The sequence below is a fragment of the Antennarius striatus genome, chromosome 6 (genome assembly GCF_040054535.1).
Source record: "Antennarius striatus isolate MH-2024 chromosome 6, ASM4005453v1, whole genome shotgun sequence".
Classification (NCBI taxonomy): Eukaryota; Metazoa; Chordata; class Actinopteri; order Lophiiformes; family Antennariidae; genus Antennarius; species Antennarius striatus.
This window is the reverse complement of record NC_090781.1, coordinates 18,609,072-18,636,240: the sequence shown is the minus strand read 5'-3', so window position 1 is coordinate 18,636,240 and position 27,169 is coordinate 18,609,072. Positions and strand designations below refer to the sequence as shown.

Here is a 27,169-nt window from a genome sequence, read left to right as displayed (position 1 = left end):
CCCACTATTTTCAAATTGCAGAGTGAAGAAACGTTGCCTAACCCACCCCAGACTTCAATACAGCCTTCCTGAAAATACTCAATCATTTTGCATTCTAGCCTTCTCTGTTTTTGTTATTTCAAAATTTTGAATTGCAGCTCTGATTGGATGGCATGAAACTCCTTATTTCCCTGTGTTTTATACTGTACTGCATTTGGACAACAAACTCCCGCATTGTTTGTATTCATATAAAACTGAGACCCAGAATACTATTAATTGTATGTTTTAGAAATCAGTCGAAAGCTAAAATTCGTCACCTTGACCATCAAATCAAAAACGTCCAACGAGATGATTTCTTCATGTTCGTAAAACTATTACTGTACTGTAATACGTTCAGCATAAATAACAAAATTGCCATCAGTCCTTGAAGGCGGCATTCACCCAGGCAGACCAACCACATTCAACGCAGCAACATGCTGCAATACTCAATAATAGCCAAACGCCTGATCGATATTACATGTTTGTATCCCAATGCGTTTGCAACTACTGTACAAACCCCTAACAAAAAACAACAACACACAGTTTAGACACAGCCCAGGTCTGCTTTGGGTCTCTAGTTTTTGAGAAAGATTGGTGGAGACTGTTACGTATTTTATTCTGGAGGCAACTGAGGAAAAACAACAACGAAAACCCATTTTAAAATGTTTCTGATGTTGTTCTATCGCGTTGAATTCTGGGCATTTCTCACTGCCCTCCGTGGTCCTCCCAACTTCTCGAAGATGCGTGAAGTTGTTGTAAACTATAGAAAATAATACAGGAAATGGGGTTGCGTATCTAAAATAAAATTGTTAACATACATGTTTTGTGGAAATAAATGTAGAAACAGACAAGTAGCACTGTTTCAAATAATGAGAATATTTAAAACTAGTTTTAAATATGTAAAAATATTCGTCTATCGTGTACTATCAACCCGGAACTCATGTCCGAAATGGTTTTATTTTGAAAGTAAAAGCCGGAAACGGGAAGGTCTCGCTCTTCCTCAATAAAGGAATTGACGCTGTACTCCTTCCATTCATTTGATTCGCACACAGTCGCATCCTAGCATCGAGCCCTCCCCTCCTGTTTCTCTCCGCCTGGAAAGATGGCTGCTCCGGTGGTGGTGAGAAGCTCTGGCCCGGCGCTTTGCCCGAGCTTTGCGGAGGTCTGCTCGTTTCTGGAGAGATACGGAGCGACGCTAGATCTCCCCGAGATGACTTTCCCGCAGATGGAGAGGTACCTGCGAGACACAACGACAGGTGAGAGATCGGTAGCTGTGGTCGTGGTGGGGCGAAGAAGTGGTAGTGAGCTGCGACACTTGAAACCGAAGGAGTCCACCGCTACCACCACCATCACCACCACCACCACCATCATCATCACCATGAAGATGCTGGGGATAGCGAAAAAGTGTGTAACCAGGAGTTTAGTCAACTAGCATCGAGCTACACTTTCCTGGTAGTTTTTGATTGGACGGAGACTAATATTAGTAGTTTCTTAGTAAGTTTCGTAAGAAAGATTTGCCGGAGAGAAAATCGTTAACCGCTACACTGAGCTAGCGTCACTCCGAATTTTACTCACTTTAGAGCATGTGTGTTTGTGCTAAAGGAAACGAATACTGATGAACACAGGAGCTCATAATGTGGTAAACAACATCGAGGGATTTTAGTTGGGGTTAAGTGACATGTCGTAGACGGCGCTGTCAATGCTAATATTGATCTGTGAAGGCTAAACTTGGTGTGGGAGCCATGATGCAGCGGAGCCCAGTGACCACCAACAGCTCAGCCAGCCAGCTAGCTCCGGTGGGTTGTCAGGTGTCGTTTTTTTTATCGGCCTTGCTTCACAGGTCTGCGGAAAATTACAACAACATTCACTGGGTTGCGCGTTGTTCCTCTTCTCACGGCTTATAACGTTGTGTCTGTCGACGTTTAAATACTGCGCAAACGATGCTCGATGAAAACACTGGGTGTAATTTTTTGCCAATGGTAGAGTGGCTGTCAAATGTGCGCATGCGTACTAGGTGCTCTTACTCCTGGCTAACTCATAGCAATAAGGATTCCATCAACTTTAATCCAAGTGTGACATGAAGCCGTATGGTAAATTTAGCACGTAATACATATTTATACGTATTTTTACAAAGCGTTGTGTGAGAGTTGAAGCCATGTCGTTAGAATGTTAGCTAACCGTGTCACGCGGTTTGGAGTTAGCTAGCAAACCCAGTTTCCATTTACCGTTAGGTCTGATTTTGTTCCGTAGAATGGCTGAAACAATGTGTTGGTGTTCATGGTGAAGTAAAAGACAGGATTTTAGATTGGGATTCAGATTACAATCTGATTTCTGTGTGGATTATGTGAAGACGCAGAAACATTTGTTTTATAACTGCAGCACTGAGAACTGTAATTTCCTGGAAATTCATGCGGTCCCTGAAAGTCTCACAGCAGAACTAAGGCGCGATGCTTTTTTTGTAATTTCTAGTTATAAACACTTATTATCATTATGTAATAATACTAGTGTTAATGTTTTAACGTTTGTTTACATTGGAGAATAGTTTTTATCAAAGTATTTTGTTCAGTACACGTTTGAGTGTCTGTTGGTAGATCACTAAATCGTATTTTGATGACTATTTTTTTCATTAGATAAGATCCAAGACACAATCCATTGTATTTTGGGGTGATGTAAATAATCATTATTTGGGGCCACATGTTTTTAGAAGATTTTTTTTTACTAGTTAAAGGCTAATCTGTCATGAAGAATGAACAAACATGATGTGATTACAATCAACCTGATTTCACTTAGACATGACATTGAACATTGAAAAAATGGATGTAAGGATGGAGGGCATGTTTACGACTGTGTTCCACACATACTATAGAACCATACTGTTTGGAACCACACTGTTCCAATGCGTACACTGTGTGGCATCAACAGTGTGGATCCTTTTTCAGTACTGTGTATTTAAAACTCGTCGATTGCTTTGCTTTAGCTTCCTGGTAAAAGCAGGGATTTCCCTGATAACTACAGAATCTCAGTGACAGCATGTGTCATATTGTTACTCCTGCCATGTGCACCAACACACTCTGTCATCCCAATGTGGGCCTTAAGCAGGAGGTAAGAGATGGTGGTCAGATACTGTATAAACGGTTTTTCTGGCTGGATGTTCAGTCGTGCTCAAAGGCACTTAAGCAGAATGAGTCTTTGTTACAAGTCTCTGGTGTTTTGTGTTAATTTGGGACTGACAGTCCTATGTTTTAATTATCGTGTTGTGTTTTCCAGTTCCTAAACCCCTTATTGAACTCCATATCAAGCTTCTCAGAAAACTGGGGAGATCTGTCACGACTGACCGATGGGAGAAATACCTGGCCAAGGTGAGGCCCCCATACACCTGCTTGTAGTTTTGATGTGTTTAACTGTAAGGACCCTAACGCAGTGCACAATTTCTATTCACTGGAAGATGATATCAAAGATGTTTGTACATCAATTTCTGACCTTGTTGAGCTTTATGTGGAATGACTTAACTGTCGAGAATTTATTCTGTTGTCTTCAACAAATGTTATAATGGAAGGAAACATCTGAAAGGGAATGAAACTGGGCGTGTCATATTTGTGACTCAGAACTTGTGCACATTGTCATTTGTCTTTTTGTGGTTTGTTGTAGGTTTGCCAGGAGTTGAACAGTACTTGGGCTTGGGAGTTGGAGCAGAAGGGCTACCAGGAAATGTCAATGGAGTGCAAGTCAAGCATTCTCAAAGTACGATACGTTTTAATTTTATTGCTTCATGTGATTAGTGCATCCAAAGCATTGAGCAACCCGTCAACAAAACAACCTCATTAACCTCTGTTGTTTCTCCCCCTGCAGTATCTCTGTGAGTGTCAGTTTGATGACAACCTCAAGTTCAAAATGGCGATAAACGAGGAGGACCCAGAGAAAATGCGTTTGCAGCCTCTTGGTCGGGACCAGCAGGGTCTGATGTACTGGCTTCAGCTGGACCAGGAACAGAACATCCGGATGTACACAGAGGAGCAAGATGATCTGGACGGCTCCACCTGGAAGTGTATTGTTAGGTAGTACTTTTGTTTGAATTAGCTGATCTCCCTCTGATAACAAACATTATCCCTTCCCCCATTCAGATGAAATTAATTGTTATCAAAAAGTTTTTCTTACTACATTGGGTTTGCGTTAGGGTTATCGGTTTGCAAAATTCCATTCCAGCCCTGGCTTGAACCGATTCGAGGATAACCTCGTCATGTCATTGGGTGTCACATTATTTAAATCCTGCTTTTCTTTCTCCTCAGGACACGTAATGACCTGGCTGAGGCTCTGGAGCTGCTGAAGGCCCAGATCAGTCCTAACCCAAACCAGGACCAGGACCAGGCTGGAACAAGGAGCACCAGCCCAACTGATAAAGATGCTGGTGTGTTTTGCAAAATGGAGAATAGATGGAAAAATATGATTTCACCTCCTTTAACAGTGACTCGCAATTTTTTCCTTTTTTCCATGAACTCTTTATTCTCTCTGGAATTTATGAAGTGAAATAATTTCACTCTCTACCGTATATTTAAGTAGACAGATATGAATGTAAACTGGAACTTGAATGATGCACAGGGATATCCAGCCAGAAGATGCTGATTTTAATTCTATGCTGTGCCGAGAGTCTAACTGCAGTAGTGACTGTAATGTGGACAAAAGATAAATGACTCAAAATGTTTTATGATGTTTCAGGTAATGAAGCCACTGGAAGCACCGACCTTGAACCCTCCAAGACCACAGAGGAACAAACTGATAGTAAGACGGTTGACCCTGTGAAAGAAGAGAAGGTCCTAACAGAAGGTATTTATGTTAAAATAACAGTCTTGTTAGAAAAAGTAGACTAGACACACACAGTATACATTAATTATAGTACAGTGCTTCCATGTCAAACAACAGACACTCTGAGATACCTAAAGAACTTTCCCAGTTCATCCTAATTACACTGATCTGATTGCTTTTTGTTTTGCAGAGTTAAAGCAGGAGCAGATTCAGGATATGAAGCAGATCAACACCGAAGTGAAAGAAGAGAGAACAGACCAAAAATCTCCGCTGTTTGATAACCGCGTGAGCACCATAACCACCATCATCAAATCAGAATCCAGGGATGCTGACGCCTCCAAGAACTCTGTGTCGGTTGTCATGGCACCAGTAGCGACTGTGACGAAGCAGGAAATGAACAAGGAAGAGGAGGCAGAGCGAGCGGTCGTCAGGAGCAGCCAGCAGGCCAAGATACCACTGAAGAAGAGGGAGCTTAAGCTGGCTGAGAGTTACCACAGCAACCACCTTAACAACAGTAGCATTATTGTTTGTAACCCTTCAGTGATCCAGACCAAAGACAGCTATGGAAGAGAGCAGGAGGTATCAAACTCATTAGTGCCTGTTTGTGGTCAAGCTGCTTCACAGCAGCAGCGAGTGGCGACTGAAGCCAGGCCAGAACTGACCAATGGCAGGCCAGCGTCACTCTTCATGCCGCACAAAGAGGGGCAAAATGGAGTCATAGGAGTCATAGGTCAAGTCGGAGTTATAGGTCACATAGGAGTTATCCGCAGCCCATCCGAGCATCACAAGGGAGCACCTGGTTCTGATCGGCAGGAACAGAACGGGACAAGTTTAGAACACCAAGGCTCCAGAGATGCGAAGGAAGAAAAGGAGGCGGGCCGGCAGTCGGTGCTGGTAAGAAAGGAGGATGTCGAAGTGGAAGCAGCTGCTGCTCTTACTCCCCCTGTGGCCACGGAGGTTCCATCGGCCAGAAAACTACCATTGCCCACATCTGATCCACTCCCTGAAGTGATGGACAGAAAAGTAGATGCTTGTAGTGTTTCCTCCAATCTGCTCACAGAGGAGGACCAAAGTGCAAAAATGATAGAGGAGAGTAGAGGTCAGCAGAAATGTGATAACCTGGATCGGAAGGAGGAGAGGAGAAGAGAGGTGTACGGGCACCCAGTGGCAGACGATGAAAGTAAAGATCATGACATGAATAAAAGCACACTAGGAAAGTTGCAGGTAGAATCAGGGAGCACTAATTCACCTTCAAAAACAGAGGAGCAGGGAGACGGAGTCAACGGTGGGTTGGCATCGCAGTGTAATGTGAAGGACGCTGGGGCAGAAGAAAGGCCCGGTCCCCTGGAGGAAGCCTCCTCTGAGCTCCAGAAAGAAGGAATCAGGTTGAAGATAAAGATTCCTCCTCACCGGAGAAACAAGTTAAAGGGAAAGGGGGCCAAGGAGGAGAAGGAGAGGAAGCAGGATGCACAAGAGGAAGGGAGGACACTAAGGAGATCTGCGAGGATTTGCAGGTATGTGTTCCTTATGTGGTTGTTATGTCAGGTCCTGCGACGATGAATTTAGTCCTGTAGGTTTTTTTCTTCAAGATCATTTTTGTTTTCCAACTTGCAGGCCGAGCTCCAAGGTAGCCGAGAGCCCCAGGAAGAAAACACAAGGAAAAGAGGACTCGCTCGATAGGACGATGGAAGATGATGACGAGGAAGAAGAAGAGGAGGAGGAGGGAGAAGGGGAAGATGAAGATGAGGAAGAGCAGGACTCTACTCCAAAAAAACACAGAAAAACAGAATCTGTCAGTCAAAATAGGAAACAAAGGGTAATCAGATTGTGTGGAGTGAGGTTGAACAGATGTGTGTGTGTGTGTGTGTGTGTCTGCTCTGGTTTTTGTTTGCTCAGCTGCTTCTCTCTTTGTTTGGGGGGGCGTTTTTAGGGTAAAAGGAGACACCGGCGTCCGAGATGGTCCAACATTCGCTCAAAGAGGCGCAAACTGAATGAGGGAGGGGAGCTTGAGGACAGAGGGGGGAAAGGAAGAGACGAAGACGGCAAAGGAGGGAGCGAGTCGGAAGAATCGTGCAAATCGGGGGAGATTCCGAGCGAAGATGCCTGCAGCCATTGTGGCCTGCCCAACCACCCTGAGCTGGTGAGACATATTAACTCAACAGGGTGTCCAGATACGTTATATGATAATGACGTGCAAGCAGGTGTGACAATCTGTTAATTCCACAACAGGAGAAACCTCTTCTGTATTTAGGCGGAATAAAATGTGCCTGTTAGCAGGGACTCAAACTGAGATGGAGAATGTTGTTGTCTGTCCTCAGATCCTGTTGTGTGACTCCTGCGATAGCGGATATCACACGGCCTGTCTGCGGCCGCCACTCATGTTGATTCCAGATGGAGAGTGGTTCTGTCCACCCTGCCAACATGTAAGCTGCATCGTGTGACACGGGAGAGGAACTCACACATACTGTTGATCAGCGTAGCCAGTTAGGTTGCAGTTTGAGTCGAATAGATGTCAGCTTTCGCAATAAAATTAAAAAAAAACATTTAAGAAAAATCAATTGCTCTCATTAGAATAACAATAAAATTATCTAATTTAATCCCACCTTGCAGCACTGGAGTTTTGGACACATTTCACTCATACAAAAAAAGAATGATTTCTGATCCGAAGCGCTAGTGAACATATTCGTGATGGGTTCAAATTTTTTTCTCAATTTCTAGAAGCGGCTGTGCGAGAAACTGGAGGAGCAGCTGCAGAATCTGGACAGTGCTCTGAAGAAAAGAGAGCGTGCAGAGAGGAGGTATACACACACACACACACACACACACACACACACACAAAGATCAACTTTCCAAAAATATTCTAATTCTAATTCTTGTGAATTTTGGCCCTGATTTCTCACCTTCGTCTTTGCAGGAGGGAGCGTCTGGTGTACGTGGGAATCAGTGTGGAGAACATCATTCCTGTGAGCAAATCACACCCGGATCAAAAACGCCTCATGAACAAATATGTACTGACCATCTGTTTTATCCCAAATACATTTTAAATATTAAATCTACTTTACTGTTTTAGGAGGGCGATGAGGAGGAGGAAGAGGAGAAGTCGGCAAAGAAGAAGGATTCCAAAAAGAGTAAAAATCTAGGTCGGAGATCAACCAGAACCAGGAAGCACATCAGTTACAGGTGAGTTTTACTCAGCAGAAGTTCATGCTCAACAGTATGTGGAGCTCAAGTTATCATGTCAAATATTAAAATAGCCATTTTTTATTTGTTTGGAGTTGCTGTTGTTTGCAGACCCCTTCTGTTGAGTCTTCTGATGTTTTTTTGACTTTTTGCATGTGTTTTCCAGGTTTGACGACTTTGATGACGCCATCGATGAGGCTATAGAGGAAGACATCGGGGATCTCTGTGGTGGTGAGTGGCCAATATGTGGTGGTGATGGAAATATGTGTTCATAGAGGAAATGTAACACCACATATTGAAGAACTCATCATTAGAAGTTCAGCAGGAAGGGTGACGTATGGAACGAACAGCCGGGTAGAGACAAAGCTCCGTCAGTTAAATTTAAAAATCAGAGACAACATCAATTATCATAAGTCCTAAATACAGCAAAATAATTCTACAAAATGTACCCATTTACGAAAAACAAGGGCTCCAGCAGAAATGAAGCTTTAAAAGAAAAAGACGACAAACAGAACGGATTGGCTAGCCCTGACGATGCTAGCTACTAGCAACAGGTGTCCATAGGACCAAGGCCTAATATAGGAGAGTCGAGGAAACTCCGTACAGAAAACCAGGACGGGCATCATCACATTACAATGTCCCTCAAAAAACTGGAACAGACCGTAGGGAATGTTAAACACTAGGTGGGCGATCATGAAAGATTTGTAAACTGGAAGAAAGCGTTGGTATGGCGGAAGATACGGTGATGCGACAACAAAAGGTGCTGCAATACCTGATCCACCGTGACATCGATCTAGGAAACATTTGCGATGACCTCCAAAATAGAAGGAATAACTTGAGAATGTTCCAGGTACCAGAAGGAAGCAAAGGAGGAAACATGGTTCAGTTTGTAGAAGAACTATAGCAGACGGTGCTAAAACTACCACCAGAGATGGACATAAGGACTGAAAGGGGACATCCTTCTCCCCTGTCTAAACCTCATGACCCCACAGCCCCTCCCAGATTGATTACTGTAAGATTTTTGGATGCAGCTGTAAAAGATGGTGCTTATAGCAAGCATGGAGTCAAGCAAAGGTCCGATTCCACAGTAAACAGATCTTCTTTGACCACAATTACTCTCCTGAGTTACTGAAGAAACAAGCAAAAGTCCATGAAGTCATCAAGCAGCTTAAAGGGATGGATATAAAGGCAAAATGTCTTTGCCCTGCCAGACTGAGAGTTAAACTGAGCTCAGGAGAGAAGACCTTTAAGTCATTGACAAGAGCGGCAGTGATGCTGAAGGACCTGGGAGTACAGGTGCGCTGTGGAGAAAGGGAGGGCATTGAGGAGGAGCTCAAGGAAGGATGGAGGAGCAGTGTGAGGAGAAAAAGGGAAAAGATGTTGTCAGCATCAGATCTGAAGGTCTTGCTTACAAGGAAAAGATTACATTTCCACCAAGATCAAGGTAGATCAAAGATGTACAAGGACTGAAATAAAGATAGTTGACTCTAGCTTAAATAGAAAAAAATCAAAGAAAAGGACAATGAACATATGTAACAATGCAATATGAAAATACTTTTTCCCGGACATGTGCTGTGGACCACAATTTGTTTATGTAGGGTTGGTATGGGTAAAGGTGTTGTTTTGGTTTTTTTGCTTTCTTTCTTAACAGATGTTTGCAAGCAGGCAGGGCAGAATATTCAAAACCAGAGTAAAGATAACAACTTATCTGAATTTTGTTAGTTATAATATAAGAGGAATTAATAACCCAATTAAAAGAAAAATGATATTGGGGCCGTTGAGGCTGCTGCGGTGCTAAGTAGCTCTGATTCAGGAAACACATTTAACAGAACTAACAAAGAAGGTCATCATACATACATACAGTGCATCATATGGGAACAGAAAAAAAAGAGGGGTGGCTATTTTATTTACACTGCTTAAATGAATATGGGGCAATTTCAGGATACAATACTGTATTAATAATAATAAATCAGAAGCATTGATGATATCAGGGAATTGGCCTATACAGTTAAATACGCATGTGTCTTTTCTCCGGTCCAAACAAAACTTTAGATACCGGTACTTAGGAATAACTATCACACCTCATTCCACAAAGTTATATAATGGTTATTATGATAAAATGATAACACAAATAAAAAATGACATGACACGTTGAGGGAATCCTCCTCTTTCTCTATTTGGGAAGATGGAGACAATAAAAATGAATCTGCTCCTCCAACTTCTTTTTCTGTTCCAGTTCCTTCCTGTAAGTGTTCCAGTCTACATCTTTAATATGTTAAACAAAGTAATTTGCAGGTTTATTTGGCAGCATAAAATATAAAGGATAAAACTTAAATCTTTTTTTATGTCAAATAACAGGGAAGGCTGGGACTTTCCCAATTTAAAAAATACTGCTGGGATAGAAGATAGATAGAACAGATAAAGTAAATGTACAGCTTTGGCGATACTGCCTTTTAAATATTAAAAGGAGAAATGGGAATAACAATTAAATACCATAGTTGGCAATAAGGAATGGGAAGATTTATGTTCCAGTTGTCATAAAGAAATAAATAGTCAATTACGGAAAGAATTTGATTGGAAATTAAAAATGAAGTACTTCAATGCACCTTTTAACATATCTATATATCTTTGTGTTGGAGGAATTATTGATTAAAAGAGGATCATACAGATGTGTTTTGGGATTGCCCAGTAATCCAAAGTTCCTGGAGAAATTTTTAAAAAGTAATGGAGAACATTTTGGATGTGACTATTAGTCCAGATCCTAACTTCTTATTGCTGGGAATAATCCCTGGGGAGAAGTACAACAGAGTCTTTCATTGATTGCTAAGAAGAGGATAACCATGAACTGGTAGGATGTGAAACCACCAAGAATAACTCAGTGCAGCCAGAGACTAAAACAAGTCTACACAATGGAACAGGTGACTGCAAGACTCCAACCGAAGATGGATATATTTAATTTGAGGTGGAATTGTGTTAAAATATATTTAGGTGTTAATTGAGTGATGAAAAATGTTTTTTTTAAAAACCTGTTACATATCTGACTTTGTCCTAGGGAATAACGGAAAAATAAAAAAAATGTGAGGTCTATAGTCTAATGTCCGGGAATATTTTATGTTTTGTATTTTATTTTATTAAAAAAAATATTACTACTGTATTTGTTGTTGTTGTTTTTGTTAAAAAAAATTTTTTTTTTAAAAAGAGAAGTTCAACAGTTGTTTCCTTGGATGACTGAAGCGTCTGTCATGAAGCTTTAGAAGAATTAATTATTAGTCCCGTAAGAAATTATTCTTTCCACTCATGGTGTTTTGTTAGTACAGTGGTACCTCTACTTACGAATGTCTCTACATACGAAATTTTCTACTTACGAAACGCCTCAACAGGAAAATATTGCCTCTAGTTACGAAAGAAATTTCGAGTTACGAAAGGTAAAAATACAGTATGGGCTGCTACTCGCATCTCCCAGAAGTTCCTGAACGCAACATTCTTATAGCTGCTCTGCCATTGGCAGCTTAGAGTGTGAACTGTCACCTCCCACTGCCAGCTCACACTCCAAATGTTTTGTCCTACCCGGGTTTTGAACCAGCGACTTCTGGTCCCCAGCCCAAGACTGAGCTGCTGCCGCCCCAACATGAATCAACATGAAATAATCAGTAACTCCAGTCAGTCAACAAAGTGCATGGTCAGGAAAAAAAACATCAAAATCACACAGATTTATTCACGTCATTAGAATATCCTTTAGGTGGGTAAAGACCAATGAACACAGGGTAGTTAGTTAAAATAGTTCCATTATCTTCAAACAGTGTCGAACACTGTTAGAGGGTCGCCCTGTCACTGCCCGTCACATGTTAACTAATCAAAATCATTTTGGGTCTGACGCCGGAACAGGACAAGGCAAAGGGATCACAGCCCTCCTGTCAGTGGATGGGAAGGAGAGCCAACGACCAATCAGAAGCCAGGCTCGGTCTGTGAGAAGCAGGAAAAGGCGGAGACTGAACGACCTGGAGAGTGACAGCACAGCGGCAGAGAGTGAAGACGAGTTCATGCTGAGCAACAGGTAATACACATACACACACAAACACACACACACACACACACACGGTATTTCCTCCATTTGCCTCATGTCCTTCATCTTCATCCCTTCAAAGCTCCGAGGATGAGGATTTTGGTGCCTCAGCGGCAGATGACGACGAGGAGGAAGATGAAGATGCGGGTAGCATGGACAGTGGGACTCGCTCCAGACAGGCATTGAGAAGGGCACCTAAACACCAAGCCAGTAGAAGCCAACACAGGAGCAGGAAACGAGTGCGACAGCGGCGGAGATGCTCCTCTGAGGAGGAGGAAGAAGACAGCGATGAAGAAATGGGTCGGTATATAGTTTTATGATTTCTGATACGGGGTAGATTAAATTAGTAGATTAATGATTTGATTGTCATCCCTTTCTCTCTCCATGGTCGGTCAGACTCGGATCAGTTCAGCGACATGACCGACAGCGACACTGACAACAAAAGGCGGGGTCTGAGACGAGGCCAGCGGCAGCAGGTCAACTACCGAGAGACGTCCGAATCGTCCGACAACTCACTGGCCTCCAAGAACAAGGAGAAGGTCAAAGTCCGCGGCCGGCCGCGCAAGGAGCGCCTCTCGAGCGACTACAGCGATGGTCAGTCGGTGCAGTAAATACAATCTCATTATTGAACACTGTAAGGGTTTTAACAATCAATAAGTTGGTTTGATTCCATGAATCTGCAAAGGATTCTGGTTGTCATGGCAGGATGAGCACATCTGTTACTGTTCATCGAACCTTGACCAGCAAATCCTTCCTCCTTTTTCCTTTAGCTTCACATTCCTCCAGGGACTCCGACGAGGAGGATGATTATGAAGATGAAGAGGAAAATGAGCAAAGAAGGAGAATAAACAGGAGGAAAAGAGCAGAGGAAGATCTCCGGAGAAACAGGACGAGAGAAAAGTATAGGAGACGTGAAGAGGAGGATAGAGAGAGGAGGAGGAGGCTGAAAAGGATGCTGTTGGAGAAGGAGAAGGAGAAAAACAAGCTGAGGAGATTAAAGAGGAGAGAAAGAGAAGAGGAGGACCTGGAGAAGATGGGCCGGGGGAAGAGGAGAGAGATTCTATCGCTGCAGCGCCGCAAGCGACTCGCCCTGATGCTGAAGAAACGGCGGCCCTCTACGGACGAGGAGGACGAAGAGGATGAAGAGGATTCCGAGGAATCGGAGTCTTCCTCAGAAGAGGATCGCCCGATCCGGAAAAGACTCAACCGCATCGACTCTGATGATGATGAGGAGGAGGAAGAGGAGGAGGAGGAGGAAGAGGATGAGAAAAAACTGAAGACCAAGAGGTGTTTGGCGGTAGAGAGGAGAGAGGAGGACAAGAACGACAGCGACGCTCAGGAAAAGAGGAGGAGCCACAGCTCGTCTCCGTGTAACGAACATCACACCTCCACGGCGACGGAGACGCCGAGGGATGGAAGTCCTGCTGGGACCAGGGACAATGTTGGGTCAGGCAGGCAGGACAGACACAATGGTCCCTTACAGCCCGAGGAAAAAGATGAGGAGGAGGAAGAGGAAGGCCGGTCAGACTCCTTAAACTCTGTCCAGAACAGTCCGCAGTCATGATACCAGCGTTCATGTCTGTGTTTTAGTCCGGCCTTTCTACCTGCAGACCACCTGTGAAACTGGATCTCTTCCTCTTCTTCCTGCGTCCTCCTCTTCCTCCCCTGCTGTCGTCTCGTGCTTGATAGCGATCCGTCACATACTGCACCTCACAACACAAATATTTACACACGTCACCTTCGGCAGAACGGACCACCGGTCGCACCAAACGTGTCATCGTGGTCGGAACCCGGCCGCTCCTCACGCCTCAGCGGACGCCAGAGGTTTTTGGCGACCTCATCTCCGAACTCTTCCAGACGTCTTTTCTGCTGGTTATTTGTGTCACGATGACAAAAGGTTCGCGTCATCGGGGCTAGGTTTAGTCGGATACAAGAATTTGTTTGTAGTGTACCTCATCCTGAAGCACTTCATCATTCTCATAGCACTTAATGTCCCACCAGCAAGGGGGAGCGAGTCTCAAACCGGACGCTCTGGGTCAGACGCCACAACACAGGTGTTACACACCTCTTAAAGTGGTAAATATCCCTGCAATTATTCTACTCTCATTAAAGCAGTAAAACAAAATGATTCACAGTCCAGTTCAGGTGGAGGAGCCGAGGTTGTATAGCTTCTCTGCTGCTTTAAATGTTCATAAACCTAAAGTTTATAGCTTTTCAAATGTTCACCAAGCAAAATCTTATGTCATGACATCACCTCTGGAGTTTACATCCATGTCATTCATGGATGAATTCTGTCGGCTTCAGGGAATCCAGAACGTTCTCGCTTGGAGTTTAGGCGATTAAAGTACAGTTAACTTTTTTATATGTTTGTTTACGGGATGCAAATGGAGCCTCCGTTTGTACCATTTAAGCCAAACTGGGTAAGATGAAGCAGTTTAAATTTCCCTTGAGATACAAAGAAATTTCTCCCAAAATTTTTATCGACATTCAAAATAATGCTGGAATTATTGTTAGGATTTTTTTCAAAGTAATTTTATTATGTTTCTGTCCCTAACAGAAAAAAATAAGTGCTTTCCCATCAGAAAATAAATTTATATTTTGATCATGAAAAACATCGTTTACATGTGAGAAGCTTTAGAAAGTACATTTTGATGCGGGACGTCTGTGATGGCCGAGGGTTCGGTTTCAGACCCGCTCGTTCGTTCACACCTCATCTAGGTGGGATCACGTTTGCTGTACATACTTTGCCTGTATGCTGTTTCTTGTAAGATACTAGATGTTCTGGTAGTCCTCTTGTAAAATATAGTGTTATATTTTCTATATGAAGGAGAGGAGGAGAGATGCTGCTCTGAGTGATGTGTGGATCGATGGGTTTCAACAAAAAGTTTATGGTGTGCGAATTAAGACCAACATGGAGCCCGTTCACCGCTGAAACATCAGTGTCTAAATTCTGCTTGCTTCACACATCTTTGTGGGTTTTTAACTGTCCCTGAAGGAGTTTTCAAAAAAAGTTTTCAAAAACAAAGCTTTTTAATATCTTGTTGAGGGGAAACTGATTGTAGCCGTCTCCCTGACGTCACTACGGATGTCATCTAGCTAGTTGTATTTGGTAAAATGGTGAAAGAAGAAGCCGAGGGTGAGAGTTGGTCCCTTTTGTTAGAGAATAACTAACTTCATGCAGTCAGAACACTGTTAAGACTTTAAAAGAAGAGTTCATCCAGAAATGGAAAGACAGGCACGATCTACTCACAGCGTGTTTCACAGTCCTCTGAAAATTGCCTTATTGATCTCTAGATTAGATAAAACCAATGTTCATCTAATCCTCTCATTTTTGGGTGAACTCTTCCTTTACTTGACTTTTTATTTTGGTCATTTAAATATTTCTAATTCCCCCCTTCCAATGCACAAAGTCAGAATATATACAGTAGTTGCAAATCTTTATTTTTTCTGTCAGTTCAGTTTTTTGGTTGTTTTTTTTTTTTACAGTTTTTGAAATTGATTTCCAAAATCCAAGCTTGCATTTGTCAAAATTCTAAGACTTCATTTTGAGCAATAAAACACCTTGATCACGTCGCTCACTGATCAGGGTTTTAAACATGTCTGACATGTTTGCAGTAATAAGTCAATATGTTTAGGTTTGACTCAAAAAAGGAAAATCTGTACAAAAACAAGCTTTTGTTGATTTATTTTTGTCGTTTCAATCCCTTCAAACGGCAGAACAAAAAGCCTCTAAATGCGGAACTCAAATGGGAATAATATAAAACTAGCATGTTGCTTTGATACAGTACAGTATTCCTTCATACCAGCCTCGACTCTGACTCCTGACAAATGTAATAAATAGCTTTTATTTTCCAGGTTTATGAGATGGAATGAGGTGAGTGAGTGCTTTTCATTTTGTCTTTCAATTGTGGTCAAATTTGAACATTTAGCAGTTTGATAAATCCCTGCCCGGGTCAGGACACAGAAAATCCTCTAGAGATTCACATCATGATGTGGAGCAGAAAAGTGAAAGATTTGAGACTGAACAGTGATTTCTTTTTAGAAGTGTTTCTGCAGACAGAAACATCTGTGGAAGAAAGCTTCTGTCACTTGTCAGAAAATGACAGTTATGAAACAGCAAACTGAAGATGCAGATGAGATCAAATGTGGGGGAAGTTAGTTTTTTCTACTTTATGCTGTCTATATTTACCACATCTTAACAAGTGCTGATGTAAAATCTAAAAGATCAATAACTCATAGAAATGTCTGTAGCCTCGTGAGTTCTCCAGTAATCAGTAGATCATGCTTTGTTTAAGTCATGATGTTTGACTGTCCTCTATGATCACTTTGGAGAGCATATTTCAAGGATATAAAAATAGATTCAAGTCTACACAAATCAAAATACATTTTGATTAATACTTAGCTTTAGAGCAAAATTAGGAAATTGTCAAAACAATGAATTTCGTAAGTAAAACTTTAGACATTTTGTGTCAGAACTGAAAAAATGTAATTGTTGAATTGAACTCTATTGACTAGTTTCAGTCCAGACGAACCGTGCTCTCTCACAGGAAGACAAATCTGGGTTTGTGGCTTTGAAGGGAGACCAAATTACTGAATTACTGTTCTTTCAGGTGTTTTCCTGCTTCCATGCCAAGAGATGAGATAAAAATATTCCCCGGACAGCTGAAAATCCCCTTTATGCTGAACAACTTCATCACTGCAAAAAAAAAAAAAATCTTTCTTTTCTGTAGTGTTCAATTGTTCAACCCTCATCATTTTTTACTGTAAATAATGGTAAACCCCTGTAGCAACTCTTCAAGGCAAGATGAACCTATGTTGAAGCAGCGAGGGGAACTTCATGCGTGTTCAGGACACCTCTCCAAATCATTCCACTGAACCTGATCTGTTGGTTTTAAATCTTCAATCCAGCTGTATTCACACAGGCATCAGTGGATGTGAATACCACTCCTTCCATTTCTCTGTTGTTCTGTTGCTGTAGTATCGCTGTAACATAAATGTTCTCTAAGTTATTAAAACCAACATCCCAGGCATCTCCTCAAACACACTGCCTCTGTGTCTTATTTTATTTATCAAAGGATTAGAAGTCGATCAGCTTACAGATGTTTGATAATACAGTACTGTATGACCCTGGTTCTCTGAAGGAATGACAAGAAATGCAGCTGACGGGGGGCAATACAAATACAGCAAATTCAGAAATAAAATAAGGCTGAGTCTCAAATAGGCACATGAGAAGACTCAATCAAAATGAATACTAAAGCTGACTCAATACAGCAATTCAAAACGAATAGTATAACGTTATTTACCCGAGTTACGTTATTTACGTAAAGTTACGTTGACGTTCCTGAACCGGTTAGAACAAAAAAAATAAAGTTCCTGAACCGGTTAATAACGTTCCTTGTAAATATTAATATGTAGGTGCCGTATTTTGCGCACCATAAGACGCGCTTAAAAGCCTTAAAATTTCTCAAAAATCAACGCTGCGCCTTTTAACATTAAGCGTCTTATGTGTAACTGAGTTCAGAAATATGTAAAAATGTTTTTGTGTGATTTTAGTCAGCGATCCGCCAGATCGGCCATTGTCCGCCGACATCGGACGTATTACGTCACTACGTACGCCGGCAGCGATGGACCAATTAGAGCACATGACGCGAGGCTCCGTCCGGCACACCTCCGGTAGGTACCAGTGTAGGGGAAATACTGGGACTGAACCGCAGGTATGCTGTTAACCACATCTGATTGGCTGAAGACCCCCGACGATGACGTCAGCGAAGAGACACGCTTACGATGAGAGACGTGAACACACGTTTACCAGGACTGGGGGGGCAGTGCCGACCGAGTTACACCCCCACAATATGTGGTGGATTGTGGATCCTGGACTAACGTGTCTGCTTCGACTTTTGTCCGATGTTTCCCAAAAGTCGGCATCATGACCGGACAGACACCCGGAAACCAGACGGTCAGCGGTAGAGAAACTACCGAGATGTTCAATGCAGACCGGAGATGAGGACTTCGAAGGATTTAGCACAGATTTATCAAAAAATAAAAACATATTTAAAAAATAATGTCGGTGTATTTTTTGAAATTTTAATACGTAGTACAACACATTTCAAACAGTCACCTTTTTGCTTCCGTTAGAACGTGTGCACCGAACAATAAGGTGCGTCGTGTGTCCGGTTAAAGCACAGAAATAAACTCCGTCATTTAGACTGAGTCTCTTTATACAATGAGCCGAATAGTGCGCAAAATACAGTAACTTAAGGACTTTTCAATTGGCAACTAAAGCAATTAGTTTATGTACTATAGACTATAATTATAGATATATCCCTACCCTACAGTCAACAGTACCACAGCACTGCACCTCTGCTTTATGACACTTGTATCACTGTAGTTAAGGCTTATGCCTCCTACTTAGACACTACATAAAATAACACAAGAATAACTTCCACCATGTCATTTATTGCTGAACAACAGATCTTCATTCCGTGTCTCCCATAGCTCAATATAGCTACAATGCACTGGTAGTACGGGAACACACTGCACTGAAAATGACTGCAGCCAATGAGTTAATGTGTCTACATCATACATTTTTAAGATTGACATACTGCAGTGTTTACCTGTTATGAATAAATGGTGACTGGGAGACCTCCCTTTTCTTAACTGTTGCTGATTGCTTCTACTTCAGCCCGCTCTCATCCCGCGTCGAGCGAATGACAGGAAGTGAAAAATGAGGTCAAATATTTTTTTCAAGAACGAAAAAAAACCCAGGTATTAACCGGTTTACAATTATTTTCTGTTCCGATTCTGTTCCAGAACATTAAAAAATATAGAGTTTCCGGTTTTCGTTCCATGAACCGGTTCAAAGCCCTGCAACAAAAATATAAACACAACACTTTTGTTTTTGCTCCCATTTTTCAGGAGATGGACTTAAAGATCTATAATTCATTCCAGATACACAATATTACCATTTCTCTCAAACATTGTTCACAAATCTCTCTAAATGTGTGATAGTGAGCACTTCTGCTTTGCTGAGAGAATCCATCCCACCTCACAGGTGTACCACAGCAAGATGCTGATCTGACATCATGATTAGTGAACAGGTGTACCTTACACTGCCCACAATAAAAGGCCACTCTGAAATGTCCACCTCTCCTAGGCACTTCCAAACCTCTACACTGTAGAGTCTACAGGTATATCATCAGGACCGACTGCCTTTCTACTCCTCACCCTCTTCAACGCCCTCCTCACTTCATCCTGACTAATCTTTGCTACTTCCTGGTCCACAACAGTCACCTCTTCTAGTCTTTGTTCTCTCTCATTTTCCACTTTCATCAACTCTTCAAAGTACTCTTTCCATCTTCCCATCACACTACACTCGCCATTAATCGCGAGTGGCAAGTCAATGCGCAAGCATTTTAAATTTGGCCCATTGAGGGACCCGTATGCTGCAGTAACATCACTTCCTACCTGCACCACTAGTCAAAAGCAGGGTGACTGAAAACAGAGATGGATGCAATACAGTAGAGCAAGGCAAGCCTACTCGGACCTTTGGGCGGAAAGTTATTTTATAAAAAGAACAAAGACGCCGTGATTCTGCGCTGCCGATCTGCGCTGTAGACGCCTCCGTCAGTCTGCCCCAGGGCAGCTGTGGCTACACACGTAGCTTACCATCACCAAGTGTGAATGAGGAGTGAATGAATAATGGATCCGATGTAAAGCGTCTTTGAGTGTCCAGAAAAGCGTTATATAAATCTAATCCATTATTATTATTATTATTATTATTATTATTATTATTATTATTATTTGTACCTTTTGTAAAAGAGAATTTTCATATCACCAAAGCAGCTCCAGCCTAACGTGTCATTTAAATGCAAAACATGTCAAGGACACAAAGTTGAACGTTAGCTTACCCTTTTAAAGGAAAAGCCTGCTAGTATCTTGCTATTTAGTTGCCTTATTTAGAGGCATGTTATACTATTTATTTTGAATTGCTGTATTGACTCAGCTTTAGTATTCATTTTGATTGAGAGTCTGCTTATGTACCTATTTGAGACTCAGCCTTATTTTATTTCTGAATTTTATTTATTTTTTTAACTGTATCCGTATTGCATTTTTGAGAAATGGTTTGCTGATGTGCTTGGCCTTTTTTCTTTTGAATTTCATTGATAAAGCACACTTAACCAATAAAAATGTGGATTTCAAATCTTCTCTTCTTGTGCATTCTATTGATTAGTCATGCACTACAATTTTGTAATATCCTAGAATTCAAATTCTTTATTTGTGGGCCTTTAGCAGGTATGAGATTAAAATGCGATTAATTAGATTAATTAATTACAAATCCTGTAATTAATTAGATTTTTTTTATCGCCTGACAGCACTGCTTCAAATGTTTTGTCTACATAGACATTATCGTTACAATCATTTTAAAACCTAGTGAAAGATGATATGAATGTAGTTGGTGTGAGAGAAGAGGATGCAAAGGACAGGTTAGATGGAGGCAATTGATTTGCTGTGGCGACCCCTGAAGGGAAAAGCCGAAAGGAAGAGACGATACAGCTGACAGAGAAACACTTTTTGTCATTTATATTTCCTTCAACAGTGTTTTTAACCTTTAATATTAAAACACATTTTACTGTATTTTGAGCATGAATTCAAGAGGAAATTGTAACATGACATGGTGTTATATAATCGAGTCCAGTAGGGGGCGGTATGAGCCCGAACGTTGTGAACAGAGAGAAGAAGAAGAAGTTCACGCGTCGTTGACGGTAATCTCGCGATATTAAGGAGCTGTCAGCCTTCAGAATGCCACCATTGGCTTTGAACACAATAGTTTGGTCTATTGCGCGCCTCTAGATTCGCTCTTACTCCTAGCTCCCTGGACGGTTCGAATTATTTATTGATTCCGGATTGATTAATTGCCGTCTTTTATCTTCTAACAGTCGAGCTGATATTTACTGTGAAGTCCCTGGTTTTAAATTTGTTAGCTTAGCGGAACGATACGGGTGAAGTTGTTGGTTTGTGTGGAGACAGTGACGGAGAGGGACGATGGTTTTACTGAAGAACCTCTGTCCCCCCACCGAGGGAGTCCGGCATGAGCAGGTAGAGACAACGGCGGTGATGGACGGCAAGAAGCTGGGCTGTGGTACGCTGTTCGTCGCCGAAACGTAAGTAAGAAAAATGGCGCTCGTTGGTGGTGTGGAAAGCATGGCTATGTGTGTTGGTTATTGTTACAGTGGTGAATAATATCGTCGTCGCTCCTCGCGTTTTCCGGAGGGCACACTTTCAAAATAAGAGCGCCAACCTGCTTCAGGTTGTGGGGAATCCGGATCCTGATCCTGATCCCGATCAACGCCAAAATTCAATCACCTTTAGGATATGCTACCTATGGTGAAAAAAAGATGAAAAAAAAGATGAAAAAAAGATGAAAAAAAGATATGCTATCTATGGTGAAAATTTCATGCCAGTTTGTGTGGAATCCTGCTAAGTAAATAGAAAAATCTAAACTAATCAAGTAACCTTCCAGGTGGAGGTAATAAGTTTAATGTGTCCCTGTTTGAAGCAGCTTTGGTGTTTTCTACTCATCAGGCGCCTGTCCTGGTTTGACGGCTCAGGGATGGGTTTCTCTCTAGAATATCCCACCATTGGTTTGCATGCCATCTCCAGGGATGTCAGCGCTTATCCACAGGAACACCTGTACGTCATGGTCAACGGCAAGCTGAGCAGTGAGGGTGAGGCAAAAAGTAAAATTCATATTTAAGGCTCGATTGTCGCATTTGCTTTCTGGTTTGTTTTTTTCTGGTACACTTTTCCGGAAGATTGTAGGTACGCAATCACCACTTAAAAACAAAATGTACCCCAAAAATATACAAGTACAATGAGTTTTGCATTTAAAATAAGTTTTTGGTTGAGCTACTGTGTGGTTTCCATTTCATATTTCCAGATGAGAATGAGTCAGAGATGGCAGAGAAAGCAGCTGATGATGAAGATGATGAGGGCAGTAACAGCCCCGATGACGACGACGATGATAATGGAACGATCACAGAGATTCGATTTGTTCCGAGCGACCGTGCAGCACGTAGGTATCACAATATTGTGAAATATGACACGTCCAAGGAATATTTTTTAATTTTTACTGTCCAAACCAGAAGCAGCAAAAATGTTATTGAGAAGATGTGATTCATAAAGTGTGCTTACATTGTGTTCATCTGAAACCCACATTTTCCCAAAAATATTAACATTATGATCTGTGTGCAGTGGAATCCATGTTCTCAGCCATGTGCGAATGCCAAGCGCTGCATCCCGACCCGGACGATGATGACTCTGACAATGACTTTGAAGGAGAAGAGTACGACGTAGAAGAAGCTGGTGAGAACACAGAAACACACAGCAACACAGGTAGAGTTCTGTAGGTCATGAAACTAATGGTTCAGATCTCATCAAAGGGTTCAGATTAATTTTTAATGAACGTTATGTCTTACCTGCTGCAGACTAGATGTAGAATGCTGACTCACCATTTCTCTCTGTCCTTCTTTTCCTGGCTGTCTGGATCCTTGGGATGCAGAAGCAGGTAATAAATATCTATATATTTATATCGCTATAAGTGTCTATAAATATCTCGTATTGAATTCACTAACATTCTATCCAACAAATCAGAAGCTTTGGCAGGAAGTGGGACAATTTATAAACCATTGATTGTGTTTTGTTTCTTTTTTTTAATTGCTTGTGTATTCCATACCAAACACATCAGTGCTTTCACCTAAACCATTTCCATCCTCCACCACACAGAGCATGGTAACGCCAACGTCTCAACGTTCTACACCTGTGATGAGGGTCTGTCGTCGCTCACGCAGGAGGGTCAGGCCACGCTGGAGCGGCTGGAAGGGATGTTAGCCCAGTCGGTCGCTCAGCAGTACCACATGGCCGGGGTTCGGACCGAAGAAACCAGCGCTGAGTTTGAAGGTTTGAGACGAGACACAACAGGGCAAGACACGGGGGCTGGGGGGAACAAGTAAGAGACAAAAGATGGAAAACAAACGAGAGCCAATCCGACACGCTGGACGTTTTTCAGTAACACATTTGCTGCCAGCACTTTGTAGCAGTTGATCCCCTTCGGCGGTCTTTGTCTGATGTTAGAGATTTATTGTGTTTTCTTTCTATTGTGGACCAATCGCAAGATTTTCTCAGAGCAAGTGTTTGCTCAAGGGTGCGTGCTGACATAGGCAAAATTTTGTTGCGTTGCACGCTGTCGCAAACTTCTCCATCTTCCTCTGATTCGTCATGCTCTATTCCATAACTGGATCAGTGGTCGCGACGCTAAATTCTGTAATTTGAAGCCTGATTTTCACTGACAAGCTCCGTCAGACTGTCTCCCAGCCCCCCTATTGAAAAACGTAGCTGACGTTTATAGTTGTCATAGGCAGACAGTGAGTTAATGTTAAGATTTCAAGAAGGGGCATCATGTTTTTTAAAATATAACACGAGGTCCTGTTTGGTCCATTTGTTGTTGGCAGATGGAATGGACGTGGATGCAGCAGCGATGGAGGCTGGCCAGTTTGAGGATGCAGACGTTGAGCACTGGTAATATTTGTCTCTCAGGCCACAAAACGTTTCTACAGTGTTGCTGTTGTGTTCAGCTGTCATCCAATTCCTTTTGTAGATGGAAATCACTCCGAGTCAAAGCAGCGACTTTTATGGACTGAAGAGGACAGCAGCACTTCTTTATTCTCAGCTTGAAGTCACCTCAGCAGTTTTGTTTTCATGTCTGTTTTCTGTCAGGATTGATTGAACGTAGTGATTCCAGCGCTTACTGTAACAATAAAAGTCAAGATTTTTTTTGTACTGAATGACCAATTTAATATCCAGTTTACCTTCAGAGGAGAGTTAATGTCTTTGTATGAAATTGTCAATAAAAGCATAGTTTTTGTATAATTTTGTGTTTAGCATCATTGTTCGGGTAGGCAGGTCTCTACCAGAATAAAATTCAGGTAGAGACCGAACATAAAGTTTTAAAATTTCAACTCCGTAAAAAACAAGCAGCGTGAACTAAAAACCTTTATTTTCAAAAAGATAACTGCAATGTGAGTTCCAGAGGTTTTGTGTCCTGGTTTGAGTTACTTGTTTGTATTGCAGTTTTTTTCTTTGCCTGATAATTACATCCCGCAAAGCGGTGATGTATGGTAATTGTCAGCGTTTGTGTGTTCGTCTGTCCGTCCACCAAATATCTTCACAACCGTTGCAGATAGAACAAGGCAGTCAGAGACTGCAACATCCTGTGACACCCCTGAATTCAAAATTTTACCCTGACCTACGCATTTTTGTTCCTCTGGCTTCCTGAAAATGTTGCTTTTTGTTTTGTCATTGCCGTATATTTCATCAATTTTCGGAGATGCGTACCTGAATATGTACAAAAGTTGAAATTTGACCTTGACCTAGTTTTCTCATGGTCATCATCTCTTTTTCATCCCCTTTGCGGCCGGTGTAATGTGCTTTTTCTTTCATCTTTATCTGCAACGGTTGTGAAAATATTTGGTGGACGTACGGATGGACAGTGAACACACAAACACTGACAATTACGATACACCGCCGCTTCGCGAGAGCTACATTGATATTTTTCTATTACCTAATGAGTTTAGCCCTGCTGGGCATCACAGGGATAAAAACAAACCAATCACTTCAGATTGATAGAAAACTGATCAGTTTAATGTGCCTCCATTAGTTAAAATCCCATCTACAAACAAACCTGTGTGTACAGTACATTCATGCATTGTGATTGGCTCTGGAATGTCTCATTTTAAAAAATCATATTTAAGTTAATGAAACTATTATACTTTCAAAATGTTGGATTAGCTTCAAGAAACAAAACCCTGGTTCTGTGTATTATTGCAACTAGAGAACAATACTTGTGCTTGTTGCCAAAAATGAGGTAAAAACAGCTTCAGCACGGATCCAGTCAAAAGTTGACCGTCAGTTCTGGTCCCTGAATATATGCAATTTCCTCCGGGATTAATAAAGTATCTATCTATCTATCCATCTTTTGGTGACATTCCAGAGATACGTCAGAGATTGTCAGTGTTTCAGACATCACAGTGGTCCTGTCAGCCACATCCACATCCTCTGCCGTCCTGTGAAGATCACGTCCTTTTCTTGGTCTCCTTGGTGACGTGAAGGGACGACTTTCTCTGGACTTTATCGAACAGCAGCACGGAGCTCATCATACCTGCAAAGGCAAGAATGTAAAGAAGAGCAAATACATTCATCAAATTATGTTTTGGGGGGGGGGGGGTCCTCACCCATGATGGGGCCCAGCCAGTAAACCAGGCTGTATTCCAGAAAGGAGTTTCCACTGCAGGGGAACTGTGTGGAGAAGGCGACAGCCGGGTTAAACACGGCTCCTGTCACACCGCCACCTGAATGCACACACACACACACACACACACCTTTATATGTTTTAATTAAAATGGAAAAAATAAAATATTAGTCGAGTTCAAAAAGGCTGTGAAACACTAACACCATGAGACAACATATTTAGAAACAAAGATTCACAATGAAAAGGACAGGTATGTATGACGTCATGCTGAACACACGTGTCACTGTCAAGACATGAGTCACACAGAAATCGCTTTGACGTCATTAAGAGAAATTCCCAGCATTGATAATCTTTATTATGCGGTCTCAAAATACAAACTGACAAAATGTAAAGAGCTGCATCACGTGACGTCAAACACCAGTCCGTGACGTACCTGCATACACCACTGTTGTGATGATCGCAGCCACGGCGTGAACGTGGGACCTCCCTCCGATCGATCGCGTGTAGGTGATCACCGTCTGCACCGCAAAGGCGCAGGCGAACTCCACGGCGGCCGCCTGCGGGAGCGGTGCGTGAACGGGGCTGATGCACTGGAAGTCGTGCAGTTTATGCCGCACGTGAATGCCCGACAATCCCACCCCCCAGATTAGCGGCACCGCGGCTCGGGACGCGGCGGCTGCAGCGAACTCGCATGCGATCCGCCGGAATGCGCGCCCGCGCGTTAATCTGGAGCGGTACGCGCACTCGAGGACCCCGGTGGGGTTCCCGATTGCCCCGTTGAAGGTAAAACCATGGATTACGGTTATCAGGTACGTAAAGGTGAGCGCCAGGCGGGGATCGATCCTGCCCACTTCCGACAGCACCTTTAGTTCATGCGCGCAGCAGCAGAGTTGGAACGTGGACACGAATTCCGCCGCGTACTCCGAGACCCCCGTGTCCGCCAGGGCCCGGGTCGACAACCTGCGGGTCACATAGCTCAGTGCCACGATCCCGACGAGCACCACCACCGATACGGCAACGTCTGCCGGCATATTGGCGGGTGGTCTGCGGCTTTACTCGCTGGTGCGTGCGGCGCGCTGTCGGCTCCTTCCTGTCCTCTCCGCTCCGGATCGCTTCCTCTCGGGGGTGGAAGATGAGGCGGTGCCGGGCTGCTCCTGCTGCGGTTCTATCAGAGGCTGGTGCGGGGTCCACCAGAGCAAATGAGAGCCAGTTCCTGTTGCTCACATGGTGCGGAAGTGACTGAGCCTAGTTAACCCTCCTCCTCCTCCTCCTCCTCCTCCTCCACGGGTTAATGAACCTCACCTGATGACGCATCATTCATCCTTTCTCAGTTCAACTCAGTTCATCATCATCATCACTGTTCATCAGCTTCATCAGGTAAAAAATCACGAGCCTCAATTCATGCAAAAAATTAACCCAAAACTTGTAATATGTCATTAATAAAGTGTTGTTTCTCAACAATCTTCCCTGTATTATTTCCCATAAAAATGAGCCCATTAAAGGTGATCGATTAACTTAACGAAAATTATTAACTAGATATTGTAGGTGAATGCTGTTCTACGGTTCTGTGTTGTTGTGAAGTTCTCAAGGCAAAAAAAACCCACTTGTCTCTCAAGTAAAGGAGCATTCTGATAGGTATCAAATAACCCATGTCCTCAACGGCCACATGCCGTTTTGTATGAATTACTTAGTCCTACAAAAATTCCTGGTGGATTCCTGGGACTTAGGGAAGATGGGGCCTCGTGAAGAGCCGGCTCTCAAAGTCGGTCACCAATGTAACGGATCTCAGTCTCACTGCGCTGAGC

General features: G+C 42.6%; 3 protein-coding genes across 4 annotated transcripts; 2 read left to right on the top strand and 1 right to left on the bottom strand.

The window, feature by feature from the left end:
- Positions 1 to 890: 890 nt before the first annotated feature.
- rsf1a (remodeling and spacing factor 1a) lies at positions 891 to 17,101 on the top strand. The gene is made up of 18 exons (XM_068317188.1): positions 891 to 1,274; positions 3,286 to 3,377; positions 3,667 to 3,759; positions 3,868 to 4,073; positions 4,305 to 4,423; positions 4,732 to 4,839; positions 5,009 to 6,332; positions 6,433 to 6,634; positions 6,749 to 6,958; positions 7,137 to 7,241; positions 7,537 to 7,616; positions 7,733 to 7,781; positions 7,889 to 7,998; positions 8,165 to 8,229; positions 11,884 to 12,052; positions 12,144 to 12,361; positions 12,458 to 12,655; positions 12,832 to 17,101. Exons 1-18 carry the CDS (start codon positions 1,121 to 1,123, stop codon positions 13,623 to 13,625), a joined length of 4,296 nt encoding a protein of 1,431 aa, XP_068173289.1. The 5' UTR covers positions 891 to 1,120; the 3' UTR covers positions 13,626 to 17,101.
- Positions 17,102 to 20,845: 3,744 nt separating this feature from the next.
- On the top strand, positions 20,846 to 23,986 carry clns1a (chloride channel, nucleotide-sensitive, 1A). Its single transcript, XM_068316901.1, has 8 exons — positions 20,846 to 21,222; positions 21,644 to 21,786; positions 21,999 to 22,133; positions 22,313 to 22,423; positions 22,620 to 22,625; positions 22,844 to 23,017; positions 23,569 to 23,635; positions 23,715 to 23,986. Coding segments are annotated over exons 1-8 (756 nt in total). The 5' UTR covers positions 20,846 to 21,103; the 3' UTR covers positions 23,716 to 23,986.
- Positions 23,987 to 24,735: 749 nt separating this feature from the next.
- Positions 24,736 to 26,776, bottom strand: aqp11 (aquaporin 11). 2 transcript variants are annotated; one of them, XM_068316899.1, is made up of 3 exons: positions 25,798 to 26,776; positions 25,348 to 25,464; positions 24,736 to 25,274 (listed from the first exon to the last, which is right to left on the bottom strand). In XM_068316899.1, the coding sequence occupies exons 1-3, from the start codon at positions 26,393 to 26,395 to the stop codon at positions 25,189 to 25,191; spliced, it is 801 nt and encodes a 266-aa protein (XP_068173000.1). In that variant the 5' UTR covers positions 26,396 to 26,776; the 3' UTR covers positions 24,736 to 25,188. The 2 variants fall into 2 exon arrangements, with proteins under 2 accessions (XP_068173000.1, XP_068173001.1); XM_068316900.1 differs by having other exon boundaries at positions 25,348 to 25,411.
- Between the last annotated feature and the right edge of the window lie 393 nt (positions 26,777 to 27,169).